The 19,936-nt window shown below is 42.0% G+C and overlaps 1 protein-coding gene across 2 annotated transcripts in view; it reads right to left on the bottom strand.

Annotated features, from left to right (window-relative positions):
* Positions 1–11,458: 11,458 nt before the first annotated feature.
* LOC135325101 (ephrin-A5) overlaps positions 11,459–19,936 on the bottom strand; it is a 212,049-nt gene continuing 203,571 nt past the window's right edge. For both annotated transcript variants that reach the window (XM_064502602.1, XM_064502601.1), the window contains one exon: positions 11,459–15,623. In XM_064502602.1, coding sequence (XP_064358672.1) covers positions 15,502–15,623 — 122 coding nt within the window. In that variant the 3' untranslated portion in view covers positions 11,459–15,501. The remainder of the gene's footprint in view (positions 15,624–19,936) is intronic.

Genomic DNA, 19,936 nt, shown 5'->3' with positions numbered 1-19,936 from the left:
TTCGCACCAGCTCATTTCTTTTGGCTCACCTTTCATATATGAATTTGTATACCATTTGATACTGATAGACACATACATTGCAGGGGGCCTTATAAAACCTCGAAGAGCTGAATAATAAAGTACTGTGCCATCTCTTGTACCTATTCCTTACAGCAACAAAAATCAAACACTGATTTCACAGAACCCCCAAACTGTTTAAAAAAATCCTATCCTATACCCACAGTTTGGGAATTAGCACTTAGCCCAGTGTTGACTAGAAACTTGAAGCAGTTTCAAATCAAATGAAAGCTATTGCAATTGGTGCCATGGTGACCGCTTTAAAACGTAACAAGAAGCCGTTCAGCATTCAGCATGTGCAAAATAAAAAATTATACGTCTCTGAATGATATGCAAAAGGAAGGTAAAGAAGAGAAAAAAAGGTCATTTCCAGCAGTCTGGCTGAGTAAGTTTTTTTGACATTCAAGTTGTCATTTTTCTCATATGCAGTATCATATTCCCAATGGTCAGACAAGCAGGTGTCTTTAGGCTGAATCTGTGGATAACCAACAGCTCTCAACACCCTGTCACAGTCTGCCCTGAAATAACCATACTCTTCCTATGCAATGTTCACTGGTAATACCACAGGATGCTCTGAACAAAAAAATGAGATGATAGGAGCCAGCAGTTTTTTAGAAAGGTCAGGGCCCTGCTGCACTGTATCCTGTGGGCAAATCTGCCACTCGGCTTCCTCAGACTTGGCGGGGCACTACATAATTTTTTTCTATTTTCCCCCATTATCTCTTGGTATATAAGGGTCTGGAGCATGTTTTGTTTTGCTTATTTTATTTGTTTGGGTTGCAGCCAGGAAGGAAGGACATTGGACAATGTTTGAATTGCGCATTGCAAATTATTACTTAGTATCTCTCCCCTCATACCTCATTAGCTCAGGAAAATAGTACTGAAACAGGGCTTAGAGGTCGGTATCAGCTCCTCCTCTGCTCGACTACTTTCACAAAAACGTCCTTACCTTCGTGTAGGAGAACGCGTGTCGGATGCAGGAGGATGAGCTGCAGGCAGGCAGGTCCACCTGCTCTCCAGAGGCTTTTCCGCCAGAACAAAACTGGCCAGTTCCAAACCCAGCAAACTGTAAAGAACAAAGAGCCCGTCTTCATAAAAGTACGAAGTCATGCAAAAACATCCAAGCTAGCCACGGCCAAGTTAGCTGCAGGCCCTGGTACGCCCGCGTTAATGTAGTAGCCTGTGGGACTGCACAGATCCCGAGACGGAGGAGGGTTAGCTCAACCAAAAAGCTGTGCTGCTGCCGCTACCCCAGTCAGCGAGATGGCACACGGCCCTGTATCATGCCACATAAACATACTCAAGTCACCTGTGCTAACCAGTCAGATACTGAAATTCAGACCTGACGAAATAGCTACATCCTACTTCTTTGTCTCAGCTATTGTTCTTCCTGCTTTTACTCCTTATTCTCTTTCTGTCCCCTGGATGACCCAGGCAACAGCAGATGAAGGAGGCTGGGAGACCCTGGGCTCTGCATTCGTCAGACACAGTCTGCAAACTTGCCTGCTCCTGAATGGCACGGTTCCCTCCATGGAGAGAAACCCCGGTGGGTATTCTTGCCGTCGGGCAGATCAACCTGCTAACTTCACACTTGTGTCATTAAAATCTTCTCCCGGTTTACTTCTCAGAAAAAATGGAGTAGAGACATAGCATGAACTCCTGGGAAACACTAGCACAACTTCTCCTTCAATACATTATCTAGGCAGGCAGAACAAGGATGCTGAAGACTAACAAGCTATGGGGATGCTGCTAAATACATTTATTTAAAACACCTATCGAAGGCTGGGCTGGTGATGAACACACGGAATACAGTAGAAGTTTCACACAAATGAAACCAACCCATAATGATTTTAATACATCTCACCAAAGCATGCTTATGCTTAATGTCCTGGTAGACTGAGATGTCTCCCTGATACAGATTTTGGAACATGAAGCCTCCCCCAGCATCTCTGCGAATTTTGTTCAGGCAATTCCCATCCAGCAGTCTTTGCTGATGTAAGCTTCAGCTAAGTGGCAGTTCTACTGGGAAGCAAAGAGATATCTGTGCCATTAGAGCTCAAATCTCTGAAAAAAACAATATGCAGTGAAATGACCTTTTATCTGGTTTGTTCTGTTGCAGCAGTGTGTTCATGTAGCGATTTTCAGGCCTTGTAGCTGACTATTTCTGCAGGATATTGGCATTCAGTGCCTTCTTTGTTTCTCGATGAATATGTAAAAACAAAAGTGTCATGTTGTTTGAACAGATCTCTGGCCAGCCTTAATTTAGAACTGGAGTGTATGCACATAGTTGGCTATTTCAAACTATCAGTCATTGCAAAAGGTTTACTTTGTTTAGTTACGAGGCAAAAAACAAGAGTTGGTGAGGCTAATTCGTGGAGCTGGAATTACCATATCAAACAGTGCTCTAAACTGATGACATTACAGTGTCTCTTCAGCTGGCTTGCTCTTTTGGAACAAACAGTGCATGACTTAGACTCAGTTTTCATACACATCATATACTCCAGCCAAAGGGGAAAGAAAAAAAAAAACCTAGATTGTTATGACATGGCTATAAATACAGACAGTGAATTATAACAGTAAAATATGTTATGCAAATTACAGCTAATTTTAAAATAGCCCAATCTGACTGCCTACAGTGGAAGTGAAGAATTACATAGCATTGTTCAAACCTTTAGCTCGTTTTTTACCCCTTCAAACCATTCCTATTACCCTGAGTTTTCAGATTTAACAGCCATTGAAAAAGGATTTATATTGCCACATAAAAAATAGCAGTGGGCAGATCTGTGCAGCACTCTGAGTTAGAGAATTTTTCCAATTAAAATTTCTTGTTTGCTTCAGAGGGGTAGGTAGCGACTGCTTCTCCTTGTACACATAGTGCTTCTGGTTTCTGCTCCTTTTCTGTGATGTTAGACAGAGAGATTTACAAAGATGCCATTTGGCAGAATATTTTAAAGAGATTTGTTTTAAGATGAGTGTTTCTTGAGTGTGAGGCATCACAAGTGGTTTTAGCCTCCCAGCTGTGTTTCTTAGCAGATGGGGCTGGCAAAAGCTGCATGTGATGTGACAGCACAGAATTAAGTTTGAAACAACACTTAAAGAAAAGGTTTGAAGAAGAAAACAAGGTCGCTATCCATCTGATGGAAATCACATTGGATAAACATATTTAGTGAGAGGTCAGTGAATTCTAGTTAAGGAAAAAACCCAAATCTTTGGACTGGCAAGAGACAGTGCCTAGGAGCCATTTAAAGAGAAAACACTGCTTTTCACTGTCCTTTTCTCGCTGTGTCCGTCCCCTACGCCGTGTAACACAGTCTTGCAAGGAGCGCTTCCCAGATGGGAAAACACCTACCTGCCGCACAAGGAGTGCCATCCTTCCCTTCGCCCTCGTGAAAGTCTGGCCAAGGCAGAGTTTAACTGCTGCATATAGCGAGTCTCAGAGAGAAAGGGCTGGGTGGGGGTGGGGAGAGGACAGAGAAATTGCACGTTAAAAAACTTCTGGGGAACCAGCTAGGGAACAACACCAAGCTCTGATCTTAAAGTCAACGTATTTTGGGGGCTGCCCGACTGCTGCATGGGGGAGAAGGGGAGGGTTTCCCCAAAGAGAGGGGGAACGGCAGGCTGGGATCAGCCGGAAGCGCGGCAGCCTCCGGAGCCCCCATTCCCTCCATCCTCATGCTGTCACCGGCCCCCGATGGACCCGCAGCCCCGGGCCGTTAACACTTTGGGCAAGACGGAGCTGCGTGGCTGGGGCTCGCTAACCAGGTACGGCACAGCCGAACTACCTGCTTAGGCTGTTTCTGGGGGCCTGGAGCACTCTTACCTGGGAATATGGAGCTCGTCATAGTCAGGGGCACCTTATTCTGTTAAAAATAATGTATCATATGAGTTTGTGCCTATGCAAAGGCTTTTCAATCACATGTATGTATCCACACCTAGCACTCTGCCCATACAAGTTTGTCGCAGCATGCCTCCTGGCCACCTACCCAGTAGTAGTAAGTAATGAAGGGAATGTTTTCAGGTTTAACTATTAAGAAATGCCTGGCTACTAGGGTTGGGCGAAAGGGAGAGGGTGCATTGGCTCACAAGGAAGAACTGATGCATTTCCTTTGTTCTGCTGTAGATTGCTACTCATTCTTGCTCCCAGCCCACTCAACTCAAAAGATCCAGCCTCTGCCCCTCGGTTTCCATCTTAATTTCTCCTAATGGTGGAGTTAAGAATTCCCTGAAGATAAGCAACAGGCAGGCAAAGCACGCAGCTGAGTACATCCAGCACCGTGGTATGTGAGCGAGCATATTCGTTAGTAGGTGGACTAGAAGGGCCGACTAGCAAACATACTTTGTGCAATAACGCGGTGTTTCAATTCTCTTCTTGCCACCATGCCCTAGGGACAGAATTGCTATTAGATATGCTACCTTCCCTTCTAATTTAGTTGGAGACGGACCAGAAATTAAAACCAGGGATCACAGAGTAGCACCAGGTGCCCTGTCCATAAAGCTCCTCTGTTTACTGCTAGATTTCAAACACCCGCACTTTTTCGCCCTTGCCCTTTCAGTGGGTACTCTGAGGTTAGGGGAGCCGACGTGGTTTCCAGGCTCGGCCTCACTTGCGCTGTATATGCAATAAGCAGGGTATTGTGTTGATGTAAACAGCTCCCAAATCTGGCATGTTAATATTTCTTGCCCAATTTTTCCAAGTGGAAACTGCTTGCCCAGTGAGTCACGCTGTGTTTTCTCCCTCCTTCAGAAGATTCCTCTCGGGCGTCCCCATGCCGGCTGCTGTGAAACATGAATGGCTTTCTTTTCTTCACTTCTCTATAGGATGCTCCATTAGAGCATTCTTTTGTTTCAGTTTTTTCCCCTGAAACCTCTTTGCAAGACTGTGAGTATTTTCTTTTTCCATTTCTGACCACATCATCTTTTCCGATGCCTTAATCTCAGATTTAGCTCCTGGTATATATCTTGCAAAGACTAAATCTAGGCTACATCTGTTATTGTCACTGCAGAGGCAACAGGTGCTTCCCATGCCAGCAGTGTGTGTTCTCATCCTTGTCTCTTCCACAGCAGCCTCTTCAGACTCCACCATTTACTCAGAAGAGGAAGAGGAAAATGCAAGTTCTTGTAACATACCTAGCCTCCGAAAGCAAGGGCAACTAGCAAGTGCCATTAAATTTCAAAACACAAGAGTTTTATTATTCTTCAGTGTATTAAACCAGACATTTAAGATAGCAATCTGTTGCCTGAGAGAGCAGAAACTAGGGTACTGGCTGTGTCCTTTAATTTCCTCCTTTGTAATTTTTCTGTTTTAATTATGTTTGAAACAAAGTAAACAGCTTTCCTGGTGGCTGCTAGGGCAAGTCGTCACTGAAAGGCACGCAAAAGGAGCAAGTATTTGACAACAACAGGGACAAGACACCCATATGATGCTGTCAGAGATAACTCGCTCTATGATATTGGTAGTGTTCTGTGCAAACACGAACAGAAAAGGATCTACCTGTTCTGCAGTGGGCCTTTTGCCCCATAATACAAGCTAAAAAAAATAATATGAAACAGTTGATTAAACTGACAGAATTTTTCCTCTCTTCTCTTTGACTGGTGTTAGATATAACACTAAATAAACTTCCATATGGAGATGATGGCAAGAAAGTAACGTCAGATCTATGTTGATTTATTTCAGTCTGTGCTCAAGATCAAAAGTCTTTCTTCTCTTATTTCCCTGACTGACCACCCATGCAAATTAAATAAATCTTTTTAGAAGTACTCGGTGGTGACCTCCTTCAATTCGCCTTTTTGTTTTAAATTTTCTTTTCTTATTTTTTAAGAAAAAGGGATTTTACTATAATAAATTCTCCATTTATTTTGCCTCAAATGTGCATGAGCTCACATGTCCCCCTTCTCTCTGCCTCACATAGACACCTGTACTCAGCGCTAGATAGCTTATCCAGGCAGATTCTTACCCAAAGCTGCTCTTTTTAGAGCTCTTCCCCACCCCGAGAGCAGGGCTGCTGCCGGTGGCCCAGTCCGAGGCCGCTCTCCACCACACGTGCGCCCACCGCGGCACGCCGTCTCACGCCGCGGGGGGGGCAGAGCGTCCCTGAACGGCAGCTTTAGAGGAAGTCTGGCCAAAGGCAATTTTTGGTATCTCCAAGTGGGAAAGTTATGAAAGGAGAGAACGGGTGTATACGTCACTCTCTCAAACGGGTCTTTGTTTGTCCGTTTGACATCGGTTATCTATGCACACATTGCATGACCCGTCTTCCCACACGTCCAGCACTCCCAGGTAAAGCAAACACGTAATAAACCCTTGGTCTAAAATGCATCAGGAGGAAAGTTCTCAGCGCTCCCCCACGCACGTCCTCACCGTGGCCTGACAGCGCCCTGCTTTGGCACTAAGGAAGCCAGGCTTTCGGCAGCGGAGGCTACTGAGGCTATAGACAAACACAGCAAGGGCCGCGGCCTTCAGCGAAGGGGCGAGACCTTCAGCCTACCTCCCCGAAAAGCCCGACGGCGGTCTCCCGGGGGGGCGGCCCTACCCTCCGGCAGCGCGTTGCTGGAGCAGGGGGAGAGGGGAGGAGGCAGGAGCGCCCGTCTCTGCCTCAGCACATGCAAACCGCTCTCTGCCCTGCTTACGTACCACCAGCCCCAGTCTCTCGTAAACGCTCGTCCGGCAGCGGCTCCTAAAGAGAGCAAACGAAGTGGCAGCTTCAGCTTCAGACACAAACACTGCTGGAGAGTATCTGAAATAAATACAGCGTTCAAAAGTGGAAGGTCGTTTCGTTGTCAGAAACCTTGTGCTTCCTCCAGCAAAGCATGCGGGAGGTGGCTGTGGCACAAAGCGCAGATAAAACACCTGCTTTCTGCAGAGCTAAGTGAAAGATCTGCCTGCCTCGTCAGACTATTTTTGGTGCTGGAAGAAGGGGAAGGAGGCAAGTACTGCCTTCTGCTCCCAGTGGAGTCCCTGCACCAAGGGTTGCTGTATTAACCACTTCGCTGTTTTGTACCAATCTCGTTATCTGTTCTTGTTAAAATCTTTATTATTCATGGATGCAAAAATCTCATCATTAAAATACCATAAATATTCATACTGTGTGCATTTCATTTAGCCACTTGGCAAAACTTCTCTAGAGTACAAGAGTTTTGAGGAAAGCTGGCTAATGAGACCAGAGCACAGGAAATGTGCACAGATTTTTTTTTTCTTTTTACCTGCAAGTAAATGCACACTAATTAATTAAATAAACAGCAACAAAAAGGGCAGGTATTCACTAGGAAAGATGACATGCACACTCATTTTGGCTTCTGTGTCAAGGGGAACACAAAGCCTTTTGCAATACAAGTATGTGCAGGAAGCAGGATGTTGTAAAACTAATATATGAAGCCTGATAGGCATCGCTGCATGGGTTCATAGGGCCTCACATTTGATGTCTAACCATTAACGTCATGCATGATTCAAGCTCTGTTTGTTCCTTTTTAAGGCAGAGGAGCCAGCCTCCTCTTTGCAGTGTTCCTAGTGGAACTGCAGTTGTATCCTGCCTCCCGAATGTCAGTTTATTTGTGCTCTGCACCCCCGATTCAGCATTCAGATCTTTCTGATGGCAAGGATAATATAAAAAAACCCACTCTCCAAACCAAGCTTAAAGTATAACCACCGTTAAAGCATTCGCTACACAGAATGCACAGTAAGCAGAGGAGACCTCTCACAAGGGCTTGATCCTTCGAAAGCACGAGCGAAATCATGAGCTCCAGATGCTGCCTGGAGGAGCTTCGCAGAGTGCAAGCTTTGCAGTTTTTCCAGTTTTGGAATGGCTGGGCGATTCGACCTAAAAGTATATATCCATAATCCATAGCTATAAAACATCATTTTATGCTACAGCTTCTTGTAACACAAAGTCCTTCTATCAAAGCATTTCTTCAATCTCACTCCCAAGAAAAGAAAGTGTAAATCATTTCCAAGTGAGACAAAAGTAATGGAACAGGTCAAACCTAGTAGCCAGAAGTAGCCCTTATTCTTTGTTACCTGTATGGAGAGGCTACAGCTTTCACTCATTGAATCGTGTCTGACATACAGCTGCGCTCTCTGAGCTGTAGGTCACCTCTTCTTTTTTTTCTAGCTGCTCGCTAAAGCACCCAGCCATCAATAATTAACTACAATGGTGAACTGTATGTTTTTAAATGCTGACAGGTTTTCAAAACTGATCAATGTCTTCCTGATTGAATGCTAAATCTTTCCCTGACTTCCAGAAGAATAGCACTTGGCCAGAGGAGTGCATCTAGAAAATGCAGTCTGGTATCTTACAGGCTTCTTATCTAATGTTTTTATGTATCTCAACAAGTCAGCAAGACTTCTACTGATGGGCAGCTTACCCCACAGCAATTTCCCTTGCTCAGAGTCTGCGCTCTGCTTCTTGCTGCTACTATGGCGATACCTGGGACTGAATGAGCTCTCTCCTTCTCCCTCCCCCCTTCTCCATGCCCACTGCAGCAAGCCGAAGGGTTAGCGTACATGCAGTGCTATGTGACGCACAACACGCCAAGTTTCCACTGAAGCATTCACACCAAGCCAAGGGCCTGATTCCTCTGACCCTCCTCAGGCAAGGACTGTCCCTGAAGGACCACAGCTAGCAGTTTGCAGTATGTAGCACTCCATTTATTCCCAATACCTGACTATAAAAGAAACAGCACTTCAGTGTCACCTCAGGGTTGCCATTTTAGAAAGAGCTTTGCTTTTGTTGCATTCAATTTCTAGATTTTTTCTTGCTTTGTTTTGCCGTAGGTAAAGCAACAGAAAAGAGATGAAAACCAAAAAATTTCTCCTCACCTTCTGCTTCCGACTAGGTGGCCAGTGATTAGTTGAACTGTTAGTTAAGATAGTTCAAGTTACAGTCCATGAGAACAAAAGGCACTACTGGTTCTCAGCAGTACAATAACAGAGGGATGCTTATATCTACAGTATCCTATTGATTTACTTGACCTTTCCTTTTACAAATACCATCCAGACAAAAACTTCAGTTTTTCCAACAGCAGTTTTATCTGTGGATAACAAAGCACGTTTAAATGTTAACATGAGCACAGGAAAATATAAACTACTAAGTGGGAAAGTGTGTTCCAGAAAGTAGCACTTAGATAGAGCATGCTTTGAACATGGTAACTGAAAGATAACTGCGTAAGAAGAATGCACTTAGGACTGTATATGCAGAAAGAAAAAGACAGTTTCCTTCCTTTACTTCAGAACTGATTCACAAGGTGGATAGGAAGGGCTCTGGAAGCCAGATCTTGAACACCATGTACATTTTCATACAGTTCTAGACAAAACAGAAAATGCTTCCTCTTTTCGCCCGAGGTAGACATCTAGCTTGTCTCCTTCCAGTTTCTTGTATTTATACTCATCCTTGCATAACCAAATAACACAAGCACTTGCCTGAAAAACCATCACGGGAAAAAAAAGTATTTTGAGATGTGCTAATGACTGCTGGAGTTATCCTGTATTCTGAATTAAACAGGATTGACAGTATCAGTGAGCTAGCAGTTTTTCCGGGGAGGGGGGTGAAGCAAAAACCCTCCTTAGATCTTTTACATTTCTGTGATATCACTTGTACTTTGATTTTTCTTTAAAGGACTGTTTAGCATCTAAGAAATACTTTGTTTTACAGGCTCCTATCTGGTCTAGAATAAAATTTGAGCCACCAATTTAAATCAATAGTACCCCACCTTGCCTTCATTCATAGCGGCAAATCAAAATGATCCCCAAAACACTCAGTCGTGAATATCTGCCTAATATGAGAGCAGTCTGTACCGCAGCTTTTACAATGAAGACCGAGTCTTGATCTGGGCTGTAAGGCACACACTTATAATACAAAGTTAAAGAGAGATCATGTTTTAAACTGAACTTCCAAAAAAGGGCAAATGCTAATGAAAATAAGACAACACAGAAGGAGGCACTTTTCAGTCCTTTGCCATAAAGCCAGCATTAAATCCCGGTTGGTTGCCGTATCTCTAACCTATATAAATTGAAGTTTTGTTTTGAATTAATAAAAACACGTCAGCACATAACTGTATCATAGCGGTGTGATGCATGCCTGGCCATTCCTAGGAATGCCCTCAGAGGTGCTCTGCGAGCAGCATTACTCTGCAGAAGGAAAGATGAGGGAGCACAAAGGCCCATTGTGCACACTAACGCAGAAAAATGAAATCAAATACCATTCTCAGGAAAAGCAGAGTGTCTTCTGAGCAAAGGCTATTAAGTGTGTCAAACTGCAGGATATTTTCTGGACACGGCTATTATGTTAAGACATACCGAACATGTGTCACTTATAATCCTGCCCCGCTTGTAAGATCACAGCTCCAGAGGAAGAGGTCCGGTGCATCAGTTCTTTCTATCAAATACTCACACACAGTTCTCCCCTCACCAAGCTGTCACTCCTCATTTGTAAAGGAGGTTACAGTAAGTTATAATTAGTACTTGCTGCCCTGTCAACTAATTAAATGTAATAAAAAGCTTTCAGTAAGTTTAATGCTAACATGGTGTAATTACAGCTGCATTTTGAATACATGGTGCATGTATTACAGGTGTCAGTATGTGTCCCCCACCTCCTATGACCTAATTTCTCAGGTTAAACCACTGCACCTATCATATGATCAGTGAAAGTGCACTGGCAAAGATAACCATTTCCGACCTAAATACAAGTCAAGGCCAAACCAGTCTTCTGCTTTTTTAGAGACACTACAGCAACTGCTGGGGGCAGGGGTGAAGGCACGGAGGAGGAGAAAGAGAGAGCCAGTTAGTTGCTTCCACTCTCACCTTCCCTTCAGGAGGCACCATTGCTCAAATTCTCCTATCCATGAGGCTCCCACCGCTCTCGCCCCTTCTTTTCCTTTTCTTAAATAAAAACATGATTAAGATTTTTAAGCCACTTCTAACCCCATGTCTTTGTCAGTCAGGGGGGCATCCTGGGTAGAGGGGCACCATGTGCAACTGCCCTGTTTGCATAGCTCTAGGACTGGTTCTGCTCCTCAAGAAGCAAGAGTTAAACCATATAAACACTGGTTACCCAGCAGAGGAAGGAAGACTGCTCTGGAGGCCCAGAGCAGGGCAAAAGCAATGACAGAAACCATACAACGCTCTAGCACTTGGCCAACACTGTTTCTCAGTCGCCTTTGGAAAGGCTATGAATGCGTTAAAAAAAAAAAAAAAGTGAAGAAGCAGAGCAGCCAGACTTTAGGACATCAGCCAGGATATTGGTAGTTACAGCCCTAGGTAGTCAGTCATTGTACCCAAATGCCTTCTTCACACAGTATAACCTTTCCCACTCACTGCTTTCCATTGCCCACAGATATGTAAGGTAGGTACAGATAGACCCTAAAATAAAGGCATAATTCAGTGAACAAAAATGTAGCTTAAGAGAACCAATTAAAATGATGAAAATCTTTAATTTTATTTAAGTATAATTGTACGGACACGTGTATATACAAATACAGATCTTATGGGGCGGGGGGGTTGTTTTTTTTTTTAACATTTTAAGTTCATATAATGTAAGCATTTCAAAAACAGCACTCAATGAATAAGTGCAAAGAAACTGCAAAGCAGGGCAGTACAAGCACAGGACCACACTGAGCTGGACTTTCATACCCAGATGCACACACAATGAGTGGCTTCAATGGGGTGTCAAGAGTAAGCATGGAAAGCGGATTTCGCAGACTCATGGGTAACCTCCAACATGCCAGCATCTATTAAACTGTACAGACAATGGCAGCAAGCCTATTGTAGGGAGATTTGTCTCACATCCGAGAAGCTCGGGGGCGAATGCATGGGAAAAACTCGGTGATGCCAGACCAGAAACAGATCTGCTCATTCACAGCTCCAAATTAAAAAAAGGGGGGGGGGGGGAGGAGGAGGAGGAGGAAGGGCAGGGAGAGGGGAGAGAAGTGTGGAGGGTTGTTAACGCTCTTTTCTAAGTTTCTGAAAGCGACTGAACCATTGCTCTCACAAGGCAATGGATAAAGTTCAGTTTTAAGGGCTAGGGGTGGGAATCAACAGGTACAAATACAACCCCTTTCCTTCCACAATTATACTGGAAAAGAAATAATCTACATTTGATCCCTCCCAAAGTTGTCTCTAGTTGTTTTGGAATCAAGTACGTACACATATCACACATGACACTGGCAAGATCCTTTCTGTAAAAACTATTCATGGAAACAAAACCAGAAGGAAAATAGGGAAAGAGAACTTTTAAAAAGAAAAAAAGAGAGAAACAAAAGAATAGAAGAGTTGTTAGGTCCCCAAAGCCTTTTTAGAAAAAAACATGATAAAAAAGAACAAAAAACTAACACAGAAACCACAGGGCTCCAACATCAGACCTTTAAACACTGAGGACAAAACATTGATCATCAAAAGTCATGTTCCAGGTCTTGACATTGTGAAGTCTTGCAATAGATGAACGATTTTCACAGATGAGTCCTGTATGCTGCGGTGTCATGGCCACTTGTCACTCAGTTCTCAGCCATGATCACACTTGATGCTTCAAAGCTCTGTCTTGTAATCAATGCGTGATTTTAATATCCTGAAAGTCTATTGTTCTCACTTACAAAAGACATAAGAATCAAATTAATACTTTATTATCAAACACTATATACAACAGAGGTTGCTAATAATACAGAATTTAAAGAACATAGCTTTAAGTTTTAATCATCTTTCCTTTGCCATCCAAGAAAGTACAGTACAAAACAATATTCTAAACTAACACGAAATGTTACCTTGTCTATTAAAGGATACACAGTATCCACTAAACTGACTGATCCATATTTCCCAGCTTCACGTTGCAATGCCCTTGGCAACCAGGAGTGCAGGTCATAGGGGTGAACTACCTAGACTGAGAGCGCGCGACTCCCTCAGATGGGGTAGATAAAGCGGAGGGGAGCAGAAATCTGCTTACAGTTCGCACCAACATCCTTCAAAGCATCCAGAGATTTGCAGCTCAACACAAAACCCATCAGCACTTATTTACTTGGTACGAGTGGGATTGCCTGATGCCATCAAGTATCAAACTGATGTCTAGTAAGCTTGTCACTCCGTAATGCAGGGATCTGCCTATTGGCTGCACCACTCTTGCTATCGCTTATCTAATTAGCATGGCTATATGATGAAGTGAAGGGCTGAACTTCACGAGGAGTGACACTAGCGGAGAAAACTTGCTGCGGATAAACATACATCTCAAAGTCCAACATCATTTAGAGACAAAGGATGAAAAAATAAGGTCACCATTTCTAAATGAAATTGGTACTGTCAGTATGACTGTCTACAATTGTTATGAATCATTTTAATATGGTCACGTATCATGCAGTACCATCTGTACTCTGGTCAGTAATCCATTCAGCAAGGTGCATTTTGATCCTCCAGCTCACCTCTTCCAAACCTCTTTAATTCCTACCTGAAAGTAGTAGGAGTAGCGCATGCACCAAGTGCACACACATTATTGAGAGCAGAGTACCAACTAGGCTGTAACGAGACAATGACATCCGTCAGTGTTTAGCCAGGCTCTCCTTATTGCATGTGCTGGGTACTCGAGGAAATTTCCTGGATTCCTGCTGTAAGTGCAGGCTCTGCATTAATTGACATACTGTACGGTATCAGGCAAGTCCAGATACTTTAACATGCATACAACCTCCCTTTACATCTTAACATCTTAACCCCTTTCCTCCTTTCTTGAATAATAGGCTGCTTACAACTTCAGGAAAGCTTTTCTTCATTTAAAAACAAAAAATCACAAAATGCTGTCCATTTATGGTATCGCTCAATTTTGTTATACCAGACATTTTCTTCAGAATTAATATAGAAAATCCTTGTTTTGTTTGTGTTCTGTATTTTGTTTTGCATTTAACATAACTATCACAGTTTCTGCTAGAAAAGCTTTGTTTCAATGTTGGTCTGATATTTCCCTGATTATGCTTTGCAGTTCAAATTTCATGGCAGCCTTGCCAAAAAAAAAAAAAAAAACCCTAAGGCTTGCATTTCCTGGCAGGTGACTTTTTCAAGTTCTACCTTAGCCAAGGTTCAGATTCCTTAAACAGGGTCCCTCTCAATTCCATCAAACAAGACAGTTCCATATCCTAATTGCATCAAGGGCTACCACTTCTCTCACAAGTTTAAATAGGACAAGCATATATACTCACTCTCAGCATAAAGTATATCTAAATAATGTATTTTCTATTCTAGTGGATTTTTAAAAAAATATTTTGTTAAGTCTTTGGGAGCCCATCTAGTTTATCTCCTGCTGATAAACACGTTTCCTCTACTCTTCAAATTGTGCTGGAAGGGGAAAAAAGATATAAAATCAACACTTGAATTCATATTCCACACTTCTTTTCTTTCCCCCACCAAACAATGCTACTAGGCTGTCCTGGCTTCTTCTACTTGGGTTTTATTCCCATGATTGAGGAACTTGCAGGGAGACAAATCAAGAGCACACTGAAGATCCTGTGTCCCAAACAGGTTTCCTCTGGCCGCTGATGTCCTCCTCTCTTAGCATGTATTAACACCCAGAGCAGCATCCAAGGCTAAACAGCTACTAAGTCAGCGCTGGGGAAGGTCACTTTATTCTCAAAAATGCCTCTTTGCATTTCAAGAAAAAAAAAATTGTAGCACCATGGTGATCTGTTTTGAAATAAAATAATCTGGTATGCACTATCCACTTAAACAGAAATAACAGAGGCACTCATACCCCCAGTGAAGTTTCCTAAATCTGACCTTGCCTGCTGTGTGCTAACATTCCTAAATATTAACTTCTTCCTCTCACCAAAGACAGCACTTCTACTGCTAAGCACAAATTTTACTGTCAAAGATGTTTCAAGACAGTCCTGTAAGAAACATTGTCTTTTCCTTTTAGAAGCCCATTCATTTAGAAACTCCTAGAGGAAATGGTGTTATATTATATCTATTGTTAATATCTCCCCTCCAGTCCTGACATGGTGACACGATGCCTTGCACGATCATCTTACAGTGCTGAATGAGAAGGCATAAATATTGTATGGGAGAGTAAATCTCTCCCAGGCTTTCATTGAATTTCCTTATCCTTCACTGACTGCATCTGCCACTATTCTTGTCCACATACAGATGACACAGTGAGCTAACAGCGGTGACTTCTTAAAGGAGAATGCAGAGGAAAATAAGAATCACTAGTGTCACTATTATAATTTGGCATTTTCATTTGGAGTCCTTTTATTTGTTTGGAGGGGTTAAGAAAGTCACAGGGTAGGGATGGGTGCTGAAACTAGTTATTCCCCTCAAATTCTTGCTCAGAGTTCAAGCTGAAAGGGGAAAAAAGGGAAAAGAAAAAATAACAATTTGACATCTGCAAAACCAATATAAAGTCCCTTTCTTGGGATGAGCAGTTAGGTGGATCTTTGATGTTCCAAGACCCTGATATTTTCTGCGACAGGTTGCTGGAGCATACTGTGCTATAATATCAGAAGCATTGCCAGGAGGAACAATAGAGTTGCCAAAAGCCGACTGGGTATCCTCGGTGTCTGTGCTGCGTTCTCACCACGGGATGGCTCGGCTGACTCATGTACGGTATCATCTGTTCAAACAGAAAGCATACATTCCAATGAGATTTTGCATCCTTAATAAACTCTCACTGAGCTGACAACTGTAAGTAGATTTCAGTGCCTTTATGAAATAGGGCAATGAACCTTGTGCTGTCATTGACTTTCACAACCGTGTAATATCTCATTATGTAACCAACTTGGGGCCAAGTCCTGCATTTCTTACTGGCAAAACTCCCACTGAAGACCAGAGGAGCAGAAACTAAGTCCGATTTCAACAGACTGAGGAATGAAGGATTCCTCCTCTTATAAAATACTGTAGCTCTAGCTTTGGATGGCTCATTAGACAACAAAGTCAATAGCTAGACAGCTAAATAAAAATACCTGGTTTTCAAAAGGGCTTGAAGAGGAGTTGCACGTGCTCAGAATTAATTTCCAAGTTAATCCCCTTACTGAGTTGCAGATTTTGCCTCCTAAATTTGAAATGATAGTCTGTAAGCCTATGCATACAGTCCGCTCCCACACATAAAATTTCCACTGAAGTATACTGCATTTTGGGATACCCAGGGGATATGATACTAGTCTCTCTTTCTTGAAACTTAATTTTAAAGGCTAACACATAACAACCTCTGATTTTACAGAATACATACACAATCTGATAAAAACCACCCTTATAGGTAACAGCTTACTTTTTATGTTACACAAAAACAAATTTACATATATGCTGCTAAAACTAATGAAAAAAGAACCAGCTTTGTTGGAAAAACATGCTTATATGTTAGTGGCAGAAGAGAATACAGTAGAAAATATCCCACTAAATTTCTGATATGGAATAAAGCTCTGTTTAGTTTTCCAAATTAAAAAAAAAAAACAGCATTAGAGCCATAGTTTATTTCATAAAAAATATAGATAAGTCAAATGTAACTCCAGTGTTGTTAAAGGTGCAGTATTTTTCTTTAAAAATCACCCAGTTTGCCTATTTTAACTGTTATTTGTCTGAAGCCTGCCATAGAAAGTCAGCTCTGGGTTTGAATTTTCTTCATACTAAGTGAATGAAATCAGCTGTACCTTTTTCGGGAGTGTGAAGTGGCCTCAAAATGTATTCCCAAGTTATTTTCAAGTACCTCGAAAATTAGTTTTCAGGAAAACTAACATTATCTCACTACTTAGTGTACTAAGCTTCTCCATTTTATGAGAGGTGTCTACACACCCATGATACATCTGCCTCGTAGTTCCCATCTCAACAAATTACATTACCAGGATTACACCGGATGAGAGCTGTGCAATTCCAGTTAAAGGCACCAAGAGAAGCAGGAGTCACAGGACTAAGAACACCATGCAGCCTTGAAATGCAACCTTTTAAGGTACTTAGCCTTAGTTAGAAACAAGCCCCCCCTTAACGCCTATGACACCTAGCAGGTAGAGCACTCAGGATAATTTAGGCTAATTGGCTCTTCAGCATCAGTCTGGTATCACTGGAAAGTGCACAGTAAACTGGCTTAGCAATCTACCCCATGCTTGGCAGCATTAATTGATGCTACAATTGTATCAGACTTATCAACCATGTCTTCAGCATTGTTCAAGGCAGACGTATGAAGAGCAGGCAATGAGCAGTTGCAAGTATATTTACATTCTTAAGAAAGGGACAAAAGCATTCACCAGATGAAAGTCTCACTAAAATCAGTGGGAAAGACTGACTGGAACTCCTTCAGTTACAGTTCCTTACAACTGCATGGCAGGGAAAATCTCCCCGAGACTTAGGCCCTGAATAAGGCCATAGTATCTTTCCTCCAGAACGATTCCAAAGGGCCCTAAAACTTGCAGTAAATGCTAAATATTTAAAATTGTGCTAGTTCCAGTGGTTGTCAGAAGCAAAAGCTGCATCATATTTCACTTGCTAGTTGCACACTTGTACTGTGGTGACACTACAATCAGAACACAGTATTTCGCTGGAGCAGCTTCCCAATTAAATCACAGTCTAGGAAGTTCCAGCAGAAAAAAATCACTATCTTAACTCTCAGTCCTACCTTCTTCCATATAGTAAGGTGTGCTCAGACTGGAAACATTTACTCACTACTAATGAACCAAAACTAAAAGGGGGAATGATGAGAGTTATCTTCCACCTCTTGCATCACCAGTGGAATTGCAAAGAAGTACGAATCGTTGGCCTCTCTCTAATTTGCAACATCCAATGTCAACAGCTCTGTCCCAATTACATGCATGAGTCAGCACTGAGCCATAGTGGGTCAGAAATGGTATGGAGCAGTGATAAACTCTGCTCCTCTTTGAATTCTGGCTACTGCTAAAAAAAATGGAACCGAAAAAACCCTCTAAATTAAGAAGACTACTTCTTAAATAAAAAATATGGAGATCTTCTACGATGCCATTTTTATAAAGTCATTCTTCACAGCAGAATTCATTTTCATGTAACTTTAAGGGATTCTTTTCAAGGAATCACCTGGGCTTTCTGTCAAGGCAGTCCCAAGGTCTCTTTGCACTTGTATATTAGAGCACACTTTTCATGTGTGGTTCTCAAAATCGCTTTACAAAGATGATTTTCCTGCAGGTGCACAGTTTATAACACTGCACAATCTTAAATACTTAGGGGGAAGGTTTTAGCTTATTTTAACACTGAAGGCAAGTGATGAAGAGGACAAAATTCACTAGTAAAATCTGGAAGGTCACTGCTAAAGACAGGGAATGCTAGCAGTAATTAGAAAAAATTACTTTGACAGCCATGAATTTTCCAGATCACATAGCTTTACATCATATGCTTCAAGTATAATTTTTCCAGATATGCACAGCTACAATTTTTATTTTAGGCACTTTTTATTAAGGAGGAAGAGAAGGGGAGGACAGGAAAATGGCTGATAACTTTGATGACTTCTGAAATAAGAGCGATTTCTACAGATCAGCTTCCTGCAATTCCCTGAACAAAAACAGTGAAATTACAAAGGTTCAAAAATCACGCAAACGGTGGTTTTAGAAGAACAGTTATAGCGAGCGATCTGCAGAACGCGACCCTCCTGCCTCCCAAATCTTCTGCCTACTGTGAGGGAAGGTAGTGGCAGGCGAGGTGAGAGCGCACGCACAGAAGATGCATGCCAGAGACAGGTAAATTAGTACACAGCACAGATCACATGCAACAAGAGTCACTGAGGCAGCTAGAAGTCTAACAGCCTAATAACAGGAAAATGTGATAGCAATTGGCAGGTCTGGGAACGACCGATTATCTAACAGTGACTGGTTCAAATAATAACGCAAATACGCACTCATCTCCAGAATAGGAACTTTATGCTGTCTTATTATGGGTATTACTTCCCCTGCTAACACACACGTTACTTCATCTCAGTTTGCAAAACGTTCTTTGTATGATTTGAGTTCCCTCTTTTGCTTGATGCTTTCCAATGACATGTTTTTGTGACAGTGCTAGCTAGGTATTACCACTCAACTGGGAAGTGATCAGCAGTGTTGAAAAAAACACTCAGTAAGTTCCCTAAAATCATGTGTTTATTACTCAGATGCACATCTCTCTTGCAAGGCAATAAACAGGAGGGATACAGATTATTTAGCCCATATTCATCACATCACAAAATGTAAAAGAGCACACTGAGTTTCTAGATTCGTAGGTTACCCAGAGATAGGGAATGACTGTCTCAAATTCCTGCTCTAGAAGGATACTACTACTAATAAAAGCACAAATGTATCCTACTATAAATATGTTTTTGCTTACATCTAGATTTGCTTAGAGAACATCCTCTATTCTCAAAACCAAAATATTTAGGAGTTTTAAAAATCCGTCTCAAGAAAAATAATGAAATCTACCGTATATTCACAGGTAAATCACTCAAACTGGGTAACTTGTTAAAGTCTTATTTATATTCCTGCTTAAATAATGATTTTTATTTACAGCATCAGCAAGTATAATCCAGGGTGACAAAGAGCAAGAAGAAGTATTATGTTGCTTTATACCAAAGGGAAAGCCCCCCTTAGAATAACCTAAAAAAGAGAAAGATCTTGGTAATCTGTTCTTCAGGGTATGTACTAACTGGTACATATGTGTAATATTTTCTGGTATAATTTGTTTATTTAACTGCATACTTTAATTTTTTAAGCTTGAATACAAACACTGTGTGAGCAGTGTGTAGGTACATATAAAACAAACATGTAAATATTATTGCAAATACTTTTCCTACATACCCACTTAATTTTCATGTCATGAGCCATACCATTGAAGTTGGTGGGATTACTCACACCCCTGGAATTAAACCTGCTCCTGTCTGCGACGGATCTGAGCCACACACACATATACATGCACTCCCCACACAGAAACACAGCTTTGCGGTGG

The sequence above is a fragment of the Dromaius novaehollandiae genome, chromosome Z, assembly GCF_036370855.1.
Source record: "Dromaius novaehollandiae isolate bDroNov1 chromosome Z, bDroNov1.hap1, whole genome shotgun sequence".
NCBI classification, from domain to species: domain Eukaryota; kingdom Metazoa; phylum Chordata; class Aves; order Casuariiformes; family Dromaiidae; genus Dromaius; species Dromaius novaehollandiae.
The sequence above is the reverse complement of the archived record's forward strand: the minus strand, read 5'-3'. Positions and strand labels throughout refer to the sequence as shown.